Source organism: Cynara cardunculus, unplaced genomic scaffold, assembly GCF_001531365.2.
Source record: "Cynara cardunculus var. scolymus isolate 2C unplaced genomic scaffold, CcrdV1 Un_Scaffold_7920, whole genome shotgun sequence".
NCBI lineage: Eukaryota > Viridiplantae > Streptophyta > Magnoliopsida > Asterales > Asteraceae > Cynara > Cynara cardunculus.
In genome coordinates, this window is record NW_020203851.1 from 1 (window position 1) to 16085 (window position 16085).

Genomic DNA, 16085 nt, shown 5'->3' on the forward strand with positions numbered 1-16085 from the left:
GAAGACGTGTTGTATTTAGAAATTTCAATCCTATTTTATGTTTAGTGTTGCAAACATGTATTTGGGATTGTAAACTTTATTTATTTTTGTATTATGCTTTGAATTGTATGGTTGTGTTGTTTATACACTATTGCTATGAGACTCTACCTGCCATATCCCGTGTTTCCGCTTTAGCGGGGTGTGACAATAATTTAATTTAGGTTTAATAATATAATTTTTTATAAAGATAATAATTAAATATTCTGTTAGAACACAATTATTATTGTAATTATATTTTAGATATTTTATATTTAAATTGAGATGTTTATCTTGTATTTAATTATGTTTATCTGCAGTTAGTTACACGATTTTAAAAATAGAGYTTTAATAAGTTGTACTTATGCAAAATTACTTGTAATCTTAAATTTTAAGTAATATGCATCAACAAACAGTACTTCAAACATAAAAATGATTTTTAAGAGTTTTTGTCAAATGTTTTATAATCTAGTATAGATTAGCCAAATGCTTTATAAGATATTATAGATATGTATGTGTATGTATATATTATGGTCTAATAAGAAAAGACCACACATTGTAATAAAATGACCAAAATAGGTCTTAAGTTAACGGGTATTTTAGATCGAAGTAAACCATATGGACCAGGAGTGTAATAAATGGAGTTTAAAGACCATAGTAGTAATTTTTAGCAAAGCACATGGACCAAAACTGTAATTTAAACTCTTAAATGTAGGTACATGTACATCCACATAGAAGGCAAGTGAGAGTTTATTCAACCACATTTCATCATGCATTTCCCCTTCCTATTTCTCTCATCTCTAATTATCATCTCTTACTTTCCACGTGTGGCTACTGCTCCTTCCTCACCAAATGTTCTAACCCAAGGCTCATCACTCTTTGTTGAAAACGATGATCTTTTGGTTTCATCAAATGGCGTTTTCGCAGCAGGATTTCACCCGGTTGGCGAAAACACTTATTGTTTCGCGATATGGTTTTCCAAACCCATGTCGGATGGCAATCTGACATTGGTTTGGATGGAAAACAGAGATAAACCCGTCAATGGAAAACGCTCCAAGTTTTCCTTGTGGAAAACCGGAAATCTTGTGCTTACGGATGCAGGTCGACATGTTTGGCGAACTGATACTATATCTACTAATTCGCAATTGAAGCTTCTTGATTCCGGTAACCTTGTTTTAATTCAGCCAGATGATCAATCATATCTTTGGCAAAGCTTCAGTTTTCCTACAGACACCATTCTATCCAATCAGCGGTTTACCAGAGATTCGGTTCTTGTATCTTCAAGAAGTTCAACAAATTTATCTTCCGGCTTTTATAAACTTTATTTTGATGACGACAACGTAATCCGCCTTGTTTACGATAGCTATGAAATAACCAGCGTTTATTGGCCTAAACCTTGGTTACGGCCATGGGATGCGATGAGATCTACTTTCAACAATAGTAGATTCGCTTTGCTTGATTCCAAAGGCCAATTCAAGTCCACAGACAATTTAACATTCATTACCACGGACTATGGGCAGATTCATCATAGAAGAATGACACTTGATGTTGATGGCAATGTTAGAGTTTACACACTTAACAAAGGAAGTTGGACTGTTTCATGGCAAGCAATTTCAAAAATGTGTTCAATTCATGGGATATGTGGCCCAAACAGCCTTTGTACTTATAGTTTTGAATCAGGAAGGAGGTGTACTTGCATGCATGGGTACAAGGCTAAGAACCATACCGATCTGTCTTTCGGGTGTGAACCAATAATCAAACTCACTGGACATCGCGAAAACTACGAGTTCATAAGACTTCCTCATGTGGAATTCTATGTCAACATGAATTTGAGAGACCCATTTGCTTGCTTTGTCACATATGTTCGTTCGAGTATGATTGTAGAACTCTATGACACGATACGATTTCATTTATATATAATTGTGCAAGCCTTTCCGTACTGAAGTCTTCTCGAACAGGTAAAAAGTGCGTGGATTTCGTAAGCCGATCCACTATGACCCAAATTAAGTCATGTCCTTTCCTAGTCCTAGGTAACTTAGTGACGAAGTCCTTTGATATCTGATCCCACTTCCTTTGGGGAATCTCTAGTTGCTGAAGGAGACCAGACGGTTTCTGATGCTCAGCTTTTACCCTTGCGCATGTTAAGCACTGGCTTACGTACAGAGCAACGTCCTTCTTCATTCCTGGCCACCAGTAATACTTAGCTCTTTGTACATCTTATCGGTTCCTAGGTGAATTGAGTATCTTGAGCGATGTGCTTCCTCCAAAATTGTTGACCGAATGCTGTCGTCCTTTGGTATCCAAACTCTATCTCTGAAGTAACGCACCCCATCTGCTCGAGTTTCGAATTCCTTCTCTAAGTGGTGCAGGGTCTCGTTTTTCAGATTCTTCAATTTCAATACCTCATCTTGAGCTTCTAGAATTTGTTTTTTAGGTTCGTTTGAATCAGCATCCCCATGGCTCGTACCCTTGATGGTTTTACCCTTTCTTTCCAGCTTAATGCGTCTGCTACCACGTTAGTTTTCCCCGGGTGGTACTTTATTTCACAGTCATAATCGTTGAGAAGTTCGACCCATCTCCGTTGCCTCATCTTCAGCATCTTTTGGTCTAGGATATGTTGAAGGCTTTTGTGATCAGTGAAGATGGTGCATTTGGTGCCGTAGAGATAATGTCTCCAAATCTTCAGTGCGAACACCACTGCTCCTAGCTCCAAGTCGTGAGTGGTGTAGTTCTTTTCATGAACCTTGAGTTGCCTTGATGCATAAGCAATGACCTTGTCATTTTGCATCAGCACACATCCCAAGCCTTGGTGTGACGCATCGCAGTATACCATAAAATTCTTCGTACCTTCTGGTAGCGCTAAGATCGGTGCGTGACATAGCTTATGCTTGAGCAATTGGAATGCTTCTTCTTGCTTTTCTCTCCACATGAAATCCTTATCCTTCTGGGTTAATGTCGTCAGTGGTTGTGCGATCTTGGAGAAATTTAAAATAAAACAGCAATAGTAACCTGCTAAACCGAGAAATTGACGAATTTCTGTCAGGGTCCTCGGGGCTTCCCACTTCTTTATAGCCTCAACTTTGGCCGGATCAACATGAATTCCCTTCTCATTTACCACATGACCAAGGAAGTGCACGTCACGAATCCAAAATTCGCATTTGGAGAACTTGGCATACAATTTCTGATCCCTTAACAGCTCAAGTATCAACTTTAAGTGATGTTCATGCTCCTCCTTGTTTTGCGAATAGATTAGTATGTCATCTATGAATACAATCACGAACTTATCCAAATATGGCCTACATAATCTATTCATTAAATCCATGAAAACTGCTGGCGCATTAGTTAACCCAAAGGGCATAACTAAGAATTCATAATGACCATAACGAGTTCTGAACACCGTCTTAGGAATATCTACCTCACGGACCCTCATTTGATGGTATCTGGATCGAAGATCGATCTTTGAAAAGTAAGTGGCACCTTGAAGTTGATTGAACAAGTCATCGATTCGGGGAAGGGGATATCGGTTCTTGATGGTCAGCTTATTGAGTTCCCTATAATCGATGCACATCCAAAGGGATCCGTCTTTCTTTTTAACAAATAGTACTCGAGCTCCCCAGGATGAAGAGTTGGGTCTGATGAATCCTTTGTCGAGTAACTCCTTAAGTTGTTCTGACAATTCTTTCATTTCCGATGGTGCCAAACGATAATTTGATTTGGCTACAGGCGCTGCTCCAGGAATTAAGTCAATGTGGAATTCGACTTGCCGTAACGGGGGTAAACCTGGCAGCTCATCAGGAAATACCTCGGAAAATTCCCAAACTATGGGAAAATCCTAGATGCGTTTCTCTTCGATTCCCTTATCCACAATGTGGGCCATAAACGCGACATATTCCTTTTTCAAGTATTTCCACATCTTCATACATGTTACTAACTTGAAGTTTTCCTGGGACTTCTCTCCGTGCACCACGAGCGTTTCACTTCCTTTTAAAATTCGGATGGTCTTCTCAGAACAACATATCTCGGCTCGATTTTTGGATAGCCAATCCATACCCACAACTACATCAAAGCTTCCTAATCTGATTGGAATAAGGTATATGCTAAAGTCTTGTTCGGCTAAATGTAAGGTACAATTCGTGATTACGTCTTTAGTCCTAACTTCCTGTCCATTAGCAAACTCGATAACAAAATCTTCTTTCAGCTTTTGTGACTTTAAACTAATCTTTGGTCTAAATTCTAGTGACACGAAGCTCCTATCTGCTCCAGAATCAAATAATACGGATGCGTAATGATTGTTCAGGAGGAATGTACCTGTGACCACGTTCGAGTCTTGCCTGGCTTCTTCTACCCCAATCTCAAACGCTCGACCTCGTGCTTGGCCTCCTTGATTTTCTTGGTTGACTGGTCGTGCTAGGTTAGTAACTGGCCCTCGGTTCAGTCTCGGGCATGCATTCCTAAAGTGATATGAGCTTCCGCACTCATGGCATGTTCGTCTCCTTCCTCTCCTGCAATCTTTAGCGAAATGACCTCCTCTGTTGCATCTGAGACAGATGATACATCTCCCGCCATGGTGATTATTGCACTTGTCACATCTAGGGTAAGTTCCCTTGTCCTTTTCTGCTGTCTGTGTCTGAGCCCCAAAGTTTCTTATCACTTTTTGGGCCTTACCACCCCTCTCATTGTATCACCCTCTCGTTGTAGTTCTTTATCATTGTTGGTGAGTTTTGTCGCTAAGTTCACAACATCCTGAAGTGTTTTTGGATTGATCGGAGTCACATTCCCCCAAATTTCTGGAGCTAAACCCCAGATATAACGGTCAATTCGGTTCTCTTCGGGTGATACCAAGTCTGGCACCAGTTTTGCCAGCTCATGAAAGCGAGCAGTGTATGAGTCTACATCACTTCCCTTCATTTCGCGATTCCACAATTCTGCTTCTAACTTCTGGATCTCGCTCCTCGGACAGTACTATTCCTTGAGTAATTTCTTGAATTCCTTCCACGTTAGTCTGTTGGTAGTTTCCCGACCTCGGTTTTGTATCTGAGTATTCCACCACGTCAATGCCCGTCCTTACAGTAAACAAGCTGCAAACTCCACTTTGCTTCCTTCTGCACATTTACTAATATGAAGGACCGACTCCATACCTTCAATCCAAGTAAGTAATCCCACGGCTCCTTCTGTCCTATGGAATTTTTTTGGGTTGCAAGCTCTAAAGCCTTTGTATGTGCAATCTTTATTTGTTGTTGTATCTTGGTTGTTTGATTGGTTAGAGTTCAAGCCTACTGCTACTTAGCTAACTATATTAGGAAGGGCCGCAAGAACTTGCTCAGACACAAGTCTCGCAATTTCGGGATCTTCTCTTCTTGGAGGCATATTTCTAAAGCACAAATTTTAAATCAAAGTTCGGTTATTTTTACTGTTTATCACTGTATCTACTTTATTGAATTATGCATGGCATAATTCAATCATCTAAACATGCATCCATGGCAATATATAATAACTTGTAATAATAAAGGCATTCAATCATTAATCAACATAATTTAACCAAAATAAAAACCCATATCATCCATAAAGAAWAYAAAGACGTGSAACAAAAAGAAAGAAATTGTTCATAAGTCACGGCTACATGCCCCAAAAGAAGATTCTAAGTTTGATCTATCAAAAGCTCAGTAAAATAGTCTTCTAGCGCATTAGACTCCAAACAAGTAGTCCCATCACTATCACCAAAACTCCCGCTAACACTGCCAAGTAGGTATATAACCTCCTAATCGCTCCCCTAGCGGTGTTAATCAACTCCAACGAGCGATCCCCACATTGTCTTGTGTGCCTAGGGCCATAATCACCCCGTCGGCCAAGTGTCGATGATGATCCAACCTAAGCTCACACATCTTTAAGTCTTGGGCGATGCCTAAAACCCATAGGTTCTCTAAGGTGGTCATACCCGGAGAGCGCTCCGACGTGGCCCTGGTAGTAGGTGGGGGCGTCATGCTACGGGTGCGTGACTGAGATGACTCCCTTGCAACTCCGAAAGGGGCGGAGAAAGACACCCTTACGGGTGGAGGAATGTTCTTTCGGGTGGTGGCCCGAACTCTAACTCCATGTGCCTCTAATGGATGCGTGGCATAGAACGGGGCGGCACGGGGGTAGGTGATCGAGCCGGGGACTCGACGACATCATCGTCACTATCGTAACTACACTCGGAGGGGTCGTACTCTTCGGAGTTCGAATATTCATTAGTTGACGACATAGTGCTGCGATATTTAACAAAATTTAAATTATTGAACGAATCATAATAAATATAAAAAACATGCAATGTTTATGCGAACCCACACATGCAAATCGTGCTTTTCTTATTTGAATAAGAAGTTCTTAACTTTAGACGAACACCTAACATAACCGGTCCGCGTCTCTCCTTATACATGCTTAATTAGACATTGGTGATTCGGCTCTATCTAATTAGAGTATGCTAAGAAGGCACTCATTCTAGTTATATTAGTAGTATGTTCGTTTCAAATTTTTGAGACTCTTTTAAGAAAATTATTTTGTAAATTTTTGGGTTATAGTGTATGGTTTTCTTAGAAAATCGGTATTCTCTATAACCTACCGCTCTGATACCAAATCTGTCACACCCCGCTAAGCGGAAACACGAGGTATGGCAGGKAGAGTCTCATAGCAATAGAGTATAAATAACACCACCATACATTAAAATTTCATTACATCACTAACCGGAGTTTACATTCCCAAAACGACAAGTTTGTAAATTATAAAAAAAAATCGAAGGTGATGATTGAAACCCGGCTTCTTTTAAATGCCACCATGTGCCTTTCTTACCCCTGAAAAGCACGTTAAAACAAGTGTCAACTACAAGAGTTGGTGAGTTCACAGGTTTTCAATGTACAACAAATCTTTATGCAATATTTAGTTCGAGTAAGTCTTTTACTTACTCGCAACAACTTTCATACGTGTAGCACTTTTAACGAGGCACAATGTACTCCAAGTAATTTTAAGTGTTGGGCCACTACTAAACCTGCGACAGCTACGCCCTTTATACCGAACTACCTCAGCGGTGGTGTTTAAACCACATGTGTAGAACCCGTGTTTTAGTTAAATGCACCCCTACTCGTCAGTAAAAGGTGGGATTGTCAATCCAAATAGCGCTATCCACTTAAACTATCGGCTCATACGAGTTAATAAGTAGTGTAAACAAGTGGGACTTTTTAATTAACCCAAACACAATTTTTAGTAGCGTACATAGTGTTAGTGCTAGTATTCACAATTTCATTTTATTGCATATTTCATATAATCAATTTGTATCCACGATTTAATCACATTGTATATTTCATACAAACATCAACTACTTTTATACATGATTTTCCCCCAAATAACGATAGATTTAAAAAGGGGCCGTGAATACTCACATTTTCTTTCACGGAGAAGATGGTTGAGTGATCAAATGGTACGTCTTGGTAAAGTCATTTTAGTGAATCCCTATAGAAAACGAACGGTTGTCAAACTCTTAAAAGTGAAGGTTACTATTCTACCTTTACGTCTTATAAAATGCCTCTTTATGTTCTTAAGATAAAAATCAAGTTTTAAGCACTTTATATGCTTATTATGSGGTTTATGGTTTAAGAGTCCAATCTTTAGTGGTTTTAGGAAATCATGCATGCTGACAGAATCTTTGTGACTCAATAATGTCCATGGTTCACCCTTATCCAAGAAGTATATTTTCCAAAAACTTTATATGTTTTAGTATACTGAGTTAGGATCATTAYGACCAAAAATCAAGATTTTTGGATGAGTGGAAGGGTCTCAAACAAATTTTACCAAAACAGTGACTACAACTTTCAAAACAGAAAACCCCTTCTTAATGTTACACCCTTTTGAAGGAGTTATACTTATTATTTTCCAGTGGTTCATGAATCGTTTTAAAGCTAACACATAAGGATAGTTTTTTCAAATAGAATCACTATATTATGGTGTATAGTTTGGGAGTTATGGTTGTTTAAACATGCATGTGGAAATCTGTCAAGTCTGGACAGAATGCACACTTATTTTGTAAAAATCGGTTGAACCCCTGAATCACCATGTTTTTGGGTGGGGTTAGACTCTTTTGAAATCTAACACTTTAAGCTATACTCCAGAGGTAAAATTTCATGAGTTTTGATGTGTCTTCTAAGAGTTATAGATGAACAATGATACACACAATTTCTGACCGACCACTGTTGCACACCAAATTTGTTTTGGGTGTTGTGAGGTCATAAAGTCATATTTTCTTCTGATTCCACTTGGGTTTGAAAACTAATACACTAAATATTATTGAGGAAAAAGATTTTACTTGTTTCCACATTGTAAGTACAAGAGAACCAAAAGTTCTTTAAAAGAATGAAACGCATATGTGGATTCTCAGGAAGTGCAAAATCCAGTGGACTTTTTATCCCCATCATGATATGATGAGATGAAGTTCCATTAAGTTTGGATAAATAGGCAACTTAGTTTGTTCCTTTTATTTGACACTTGAGGCTGAGAAGTCGACATTTAAAGATTATGATGCTTGATAGAAGTTTGCCATAAATGAAATCAGAAGAGGACAAAGGAGATGATGAATTAGAAAAATGAGATAAGTCACGTGTTTTACAGAAGAAAAATTCGAAGGCAAAGGTAATTTTGTGGGATAAGAGATGGATTTATGTAATGAATAGTAATTATGAGATTAGGATAAAAATAAAATTTTGATTTTCTACTATTCACTTATATCAATTTAGTGTTGAACTATTTTTATTACAAAATGGTCTCTCAGAATTTGATATTTGTATAATAATAGTTTATTGAGTCTAAAGATATTTTGGTTATCATATGTTAATATTAGATTAACATACGATATATAATTAAACATAAAACATTGACATATATTAATATACAAAAAAAATAAGAAACGGTACAGTAGAAATGGCTAAAAAGTAAAACACTACAACAAAAATGGGTTTATAAGATGCCACCAATTTCTAAGCGTCCTGATAGACTGCTCTATATGACTTAAATTTCTAGGACCAAAATATATGACTTAAAACATTCTATCTAAAGGCATTGTAATAAGTTGATAGAACGTTTTTGGGTTTCTTAACAAGTTTTTTAGAACATTTGCTATACAATTAGTACGCCGCCTTTAGATAAGACGTTTTAATTTTTTGGTCCTAAAAGTTAAGTCCTATAAAACAGTGTATTAGAACGCTTACAATTTTTTGGCATTCTATAAATTTGATTTTGTTATAGTAAACCAAAGTCGGTCCTTCAAAATCTGGGCCAACGACCAATCCTGGTAACTGGTACTTCCATCCTGGTCCAACCCAGTTGAAAAAAAAAACTCTTTTTTCACTGAAAAATATTATCCTAAATTCACTTTTAAATTTTATACATGTTTAATATTCAAATTCTAGATTGAAATCCAGATGACGTTGACTTGCTGGTTCGAAGGGGGACAACAACAAAATACCTGATTCGGAAGGGAAGGAACTAGGTTTCATAACGGCTACATGGAATTTTAAAAAACTATTAATTACAAGTGCTTTTAACATGTATGCATACTCACCGGCTCACTGCCTTCTTTTTTCTTTTTGTTTCTCACGCACTTCCAAAACCCAGATTTTCACCCGCATCTCTCATTTCTTCAAATCATATTCAACGATTTTTACAGTCTCGATTGAATTCCTCATGGCTCAAGGTGGAAAGCCATTCAGATTAGGGTTTGGTTTAAATTTTCATGCTCTCCATCTGTCGCTCCCTCTCCATCTCTCGATTTCAGAAACACAAGACTGAATGGAAAACCCCCAAGGTAATAGCATTTCCATTTCCTGTTTAGACATCATTTCTCTAAACATTTTCTTTTTCCATTTCCTGTTTAGACATCATTTCTCTAAACATTTTCTTTCTTTCAGTTCAGAAAGACGGTAATTAGATTTATGATTTTCTTTTTCTTTATTTTCAACGTTCAAATTTATTCTACTTCACCCCCTTTTGAATCCATAAATCTTGTATTTCATTATAAACCATTTGTCTCTGAGTGAGAGTATTCTTCATTTTTACATAGATGTCTAGTTAATTTGAATTGGTAATACGTATAGTCCCGTATGTACCTATTACCATGATCTATATTACGTAGATACAGAAAACCAATCCCATTTTGGAGGGCTTTGGTAAGTTTCCTATTTCTTTGAAGCTTTTAAGTTTCTTTGAAATTTATCTGAGTATGAAGTATCGATTGTTTTCTGAGATTTTGTGATTTTTCTAATTTGTTGCAATTTTTCTAGAAAAGGTTTCAACACTTTTATCCCTTCATTCTTCATATAACAAGTCAGTTACTTATCTAATTTATAAACAGTCGGAAAGGGAAAGGTCATATCATTCGTTTTATCATCATTGTTTACGAGCTCCACCTTCTATTAGAGGTAACAATTTCATAAACTTACCCTCTTTTCCCATGTTGGTTGTCCTACTTGCCATTTTAGCCACTCTTATATGATGGATTATATGAGATCTCACAAACATTTTGTATCGTCTATTACGGGTGATCTCTCTTCTTAGTTGGATCATCACAACATCTATTCAATTTATTCAATGACTTTTGTGTATAATACCGACAATATATATTCTTTGATATTGTTGTTATTTAGTGCTAATATTCTTTGACATTGTCTTTGTAATGTGTTTTTCATACTTGTTTAGTATTAAATCAATCATTATTGTTCATTCGCATTAGGCTTCTTCGCCATTTTCTAATTTTTTTTATCTTGGTTGTGCATGTTTTTCTATGGTTGGCATTTTGTATAAATGAGATTGCGTGAGCATTTTATGTCATTCTGTCCATGTTGAATTTTAGATGCTTTTGATTTCTAATTAATGTGATGGGATAATATATGTGCATGACCTTCCCATTTTTGTTGATTTGACTATTGTACGTTTAAATTTTTTATCAACCTGATTTTGTTTATTCACGCCATTTTTCTTTTCTTGTTGATATTCTGTTTTAGTTGATTTGCTTGTGCACGTATTCTATTGTAAATTTTGATGATGAACATCTATGTTTGCACCGCGTTTTCCTTTCTTGTTTCATTTGGTCTAGAAACAAAATTTTTGTTTTTCTCTTTTGACATCGTAACTTCTTTTGTTACATCCTTACATATATCGTCTTTGCACTAAGCTTTTTATACATGTGTTAGAGTTTAACTGTGTAGAACATGGCACAATCTTTGATGTATCTAGTTTTTTTTCGAGGTGCAACCACTTTACATTTATGTTGAGTTTTTCCTTTGTGCTTGTGTGATAAATCATTTGCTAATTGTTGTCTTATTTTCTTATTTTTGTTGTTTGCCCGGTTCTTTGTTTATAAACATGGTCGTATATGTTGTGTGATGATTGGGTTTGCTTTAATAAGATTATTGTTGATTTTGATCATCATGCTTCTCGTCTTTGGTTTATAAAGTGTTGTATGAGCAATGTTGGGTATTCTTGTTTAAATTTGTTTTTGTATGATTAAACAATTTCATAATTGGGTTTGCATTTTTTGACATTTTCTCCATTATGTCTTTTATGTTGACCTTTTGATGACTGTATGTTGTGTATGATAACCTTTTCATTCATGTATATCTTGATTTTCATATTTATTCGATTTGTTTGTAAAGTGGGTCTAAATGGAAGACCATATCGAGGATATGAATATTAGAGAGATTGGGCTTACTTACAATTCCAATACCATGGTAATTAATCCACTTATTAATTAATATTGGCAACACATTTTATTCTTCTTGCTTTTGTTTTATTAATTAATATTTGAGCTTTTAAGGTTTTCCCAATAATTTCATTTGTTGTTATTCAGTACTAATATTCTTTGACCTCGTCTTTGTAACGTGTTTAACATACTTGTTCAATATTCAATTAATCATTCTTGTTAATTTGCGTTAGGCTTCTTTGTATTCTCCAATTTTTTTTAATCTAGGATGCACTTGTTCTTCTATTGTTAGCATGTTGAGTAAATGAGATTGTATGAGCATTCTAAGTCACTCTATTATTGTTGACTTTTAGATGCTTTTGATTTCTAATCAATGTGACGAGATAATTTATTTGCATGACAATCTTACTTTTGATGATTTTGACAATCTTACATTTATATCTTCTATTAACATGTTTTTGTCTATGCACACCATTTTTCTTTTATTCTTAATATATACTCTTTTAGTTGATTTGGATTTTTTAATGAGTAGGAGCATGTGCACATTATTTTTTGTTTATGTTGTTCTTTTCTAGTGCACATTTTTTATTGTATTTTGATGATGAGCATCTATGTTTGCATCATGTTTTCCTTTTTTGTTTATTTGTGTAACACACATGTTAGCGAAGCACAATTACTGTATAATTCTTAAGTTCAATTACAAAGCAAATCTCAACAAAATACGGAATACCTATATATACCATCAAAAGATAAGTTTTGAACCAACATTTACATCTAAAATACCGAAGAGTGTTCATCGGGAAAACTTCAACCCGGAAAAGTGACAACTATACAAGTACTACCCAAAAGTATACCATGTACCGAAAGATGACGATCCTTGCTTCTGACACGAACAATCAACGGTCAAACAACTTTCTTTTCACCCCTATTTTCTTTTCCTGAAATGTTTACCACTAGAAGGATAAGCTAACAAAGCTTAGTGAGTTTAAATGGATATCATGTGCATCATGTCTCACATAAGTTCACATACAAGGGAAGTCAATGAGTACAAGAGTCAATTATCATCAAAGGCATGTGCTATCAAAGCATAGGTTCTCAAAGAAAAAACAAAGACAATAAACTTTCAACAAGTACTAGATCACATGAACTTTTCCCATAAACATATCAGATACTCATAATCATGTTATGGATAGCTAGTACATTAACCAACAATTTATGTACAAAATAACCAACAAACATTAGGTTTGACTGACCAATCCGTGTGCCTCCACTCTCGGATGGTGTACAAACCCTCTACTCATCTTCCTGCAATAACCATCCTCCATCCCCGAACAGATGAGTAGGGACAGCCCCCTCCTGTTGTCTCACCCGGATTCAAAGGTGCCCGACAACCAGCACCCAATACAAGAACAAAGCAACAAACAAACCATTACAAGGAATGATCATGGTATAACAAGTATCAAGACCATAAGGATGGCACATATTAGACACATATCCAAGTAAATTCATAACAATTTTTTGTTGTATTAAACCAAATGCCAAACCGAGTGGTCGAATCCCAATTCCAATTCAGAGGTTGAAAACCACCTCAAAGTCTTATTAATGATGCACATCAAGAACTCACACAAATCCCATTTCAATTAAGGCACTCTACTTTGAATTCCATTCTAAACACTCAACTTGAAGACCTTTTTTTACCCTTTAAAAACTCAAAATCACCATTTAACCTCAAAATATAAGTTGTAGAAATTTTAGGAATTTTATACAAATTTTAGGAATTTTATACAAATTTCTTTGATTTTTCAAAGATTTCAAAGACAGAGCAGTAATCATGATGACATATGCTCATAACATCAATTTTTCATTCTAAAACATGACCAATACTAGTCCAATCAATTCCAAATTCCCATGCAGCAAGTGCGCACAGAGGCTGTAACCACTGTGGAGGAGATTATGCGGTGGCGTTACTATGTCGTGGACACAGAACCCCCTTACGATCCAGAGCTTACAGGAATGCCTTCTGCCGCTGCAAAGTTCCACTTCTCAAAGCTCACAAGCCCACGCGAGCAGGTCTTCTTAGAGCAAGTGATAACTTCCCTTGAAACCATATCTCCAAGAACTATGCTGAAGAAGACCGTGCTTTATGCTCAATATGTGGTGAAGAGGGATGACGGCAACCTCAACACGTTCACAGATGCTGACCTCCACAACCTCTGTGTATTTGACCTTATCTTCTTGCACAAAATTCTTAACAAGTACATGGAGAGGATGTCAAGCTATTCGACTTCCCTCAGAAGGCTGATCGAAGTAATGCGCGCTCAAGTAAAATATTACAGCCAGAAGGACATCGATATCGCGATGAGGTTGGCCCAAACAGATTTGAAGATTTCCCCTCCGAAGAACAGGACAAGTTGGTTACTTAGATGTCATCCTAACACCATTGTCCAAAATCCCATCTTCGGGTTTGTTTTCCTAGACAAGGATCAGATTCTAAGGTTCTTTGATCCGACAGAGGCGAACAAGTATTCGACAGAGACTCTTGAGTGGGTGTTCAACCTTGTAGCAGCAGGGGTGCACAGAAGGCATCTAAGGGCGGATGAAGTGTCTGGTATTCTGGATGCAATCAAAGTTCAAGTCTCCTTCAGAGAGTGGAAATTCAAAGTCTACAGAACTATCAAGTCAGATCTGCAATTTGCCGTAGATGACTATCCAGACTCTGCGGTGGACTAATCTTCTGTAACAGTATAGGCCTGAGCAACAAATTTTCAATTCATTTGTTTCATGTAATTCTTTTCAGATGATGAGTTTAATCTCCTCTTGTAATTCTTTCAATTAGTCATTTCTTGCATTCTTTTGTCCATTTTTACTTTTTCATACTTAGGGGGAGATTGTTAGCTCTAATATTCACTTAATGCAAAAGTATGAAAAAGTATTCTACATGTGTTGACAAAAGGGTATCTTCCACAGAAGACATCAGAGGACTAGCAACAGAAGCTGTTTCAACGTGCAAGTAAAGTTCAACATAACCTCTGATGTCTCTCACAGAGGTTCTGGTAAAAGGTCCTCAGACAATAAGATCATACAAGTCTACTACAGCAGAGCCTCTGAGATGGCTCATAGAGGGTCTGCGGAATTCTCTTCTGTGAAGATCCTGTTCTGCTGTTTTTCAAAGGTTGTTAGCTGCATGTGCTTCTCACGTGACTAGATTTTAATAAACTTTATTTGGACGGCTTAGATGATTTCACTTTCTAGATCATGTCAGTAAGGTCGTTAAGGTCTAGTATAAATAGCAGCTTAGGCCTTTGTATTCAGTGTGCTTCCGTATTGTAATCGTCAATATTTTCAATCAATTGAAAAACCTTTGAAGCTATCCTATTGTGTTCATCTTCTTCATATTAATCTGTATGTTCTTGGTTAATTACTCTGTATTGTTCTTATCATTGTTTTCGTTGCACTATAATCGTCCTAGAGATCATTCAGAGTAAGAGTTCAAATACCAAAGCTGAATTTACAGGTCCTAACAATTGGTATCAGAGCAGGAATTGAATTCTCATTCGATTAATTCTGTTTTTGGTATTATTCTGCATTTTATAGAACACCAGTCTTCTTCATTTTACCCTGTTTCACTCGATTAAATCAGTTTCATCTTATTCCTGTTTTTCTCCTTCAAATTTCAATGGCGAATTTGGCTAATACTTCATTCATGAGCACTGGTTCTCAATCAAAACCTYYYAYGCTTATCCGTGAGGAGTATCCGCAATGGAAGGTGCGAATGATTAACTTTTTGGAGGGAATTCACCCAAGGATATGTGAATTTCTCTACAATCCTCCTTATGTGCCAATGAACTTAATTCCAAGAGTTCCTGCTACTGGCACAACCCTAGAAATTCCTGAACATTACGAGCCAAGACCTGTTGCTAACTGGAGTGATGAGGACAAGATATTGGTTGATTTGGGCAGCAAATGCAAACGGTTGTTAATCATGGCAATACCTCACGAAATCTTCAAATGTATCGATCACTGTCAATTGTCCAAGGATATTTGGGCAGAATTAGAAAAACAGATTGAAGGAGGTAAGAAAACACTCAAGAACAATCGAGCAATTTGCATTGACGAATACCACAGCTTCAAGGTGAAAGAGGGTAAATCCCTATCGGACACATACTCTAGACTAAACACCCTAATTAGTAATTGCAAAATGTATGGAGTAATAAGAATGGCAGAGGACAACAATTCTCTGTTTTTGAAGAGCCTTGGAGTTGAATGGATGCACCTAACCATGTCCATGAAGGCCACCTTAGATTTGGAAGTGTGGACTCTGGCTGACTTATTTGGCTCTCTTAAAAGTCAA

At 36.8% G+C, this 16085-nt stretch overlaps 1 protein-coding gene across 1 annotated transcript; it reads left to right on the forward strand.

The window, feature by feature from the left end:
* Positions 1-764: 764 nt before the first annotated feature.
* Positions 765-3851, forward strand: LOC112505022 (putative receptor protein kinase ZmPK1; the record flags this gene model as incomplete). Its single annotated transcript, XM_025108969.1, has 2 exons — positions 765-1887; positions 3739-3851. Coding segments are annotated over 2 exons (1236 nt in total), but the record flags the coding sequence as incomplete, so codon positions are not given.
* Between the last annotated feature and the right edge of the window lie 12234 nt (positions 3852-16085).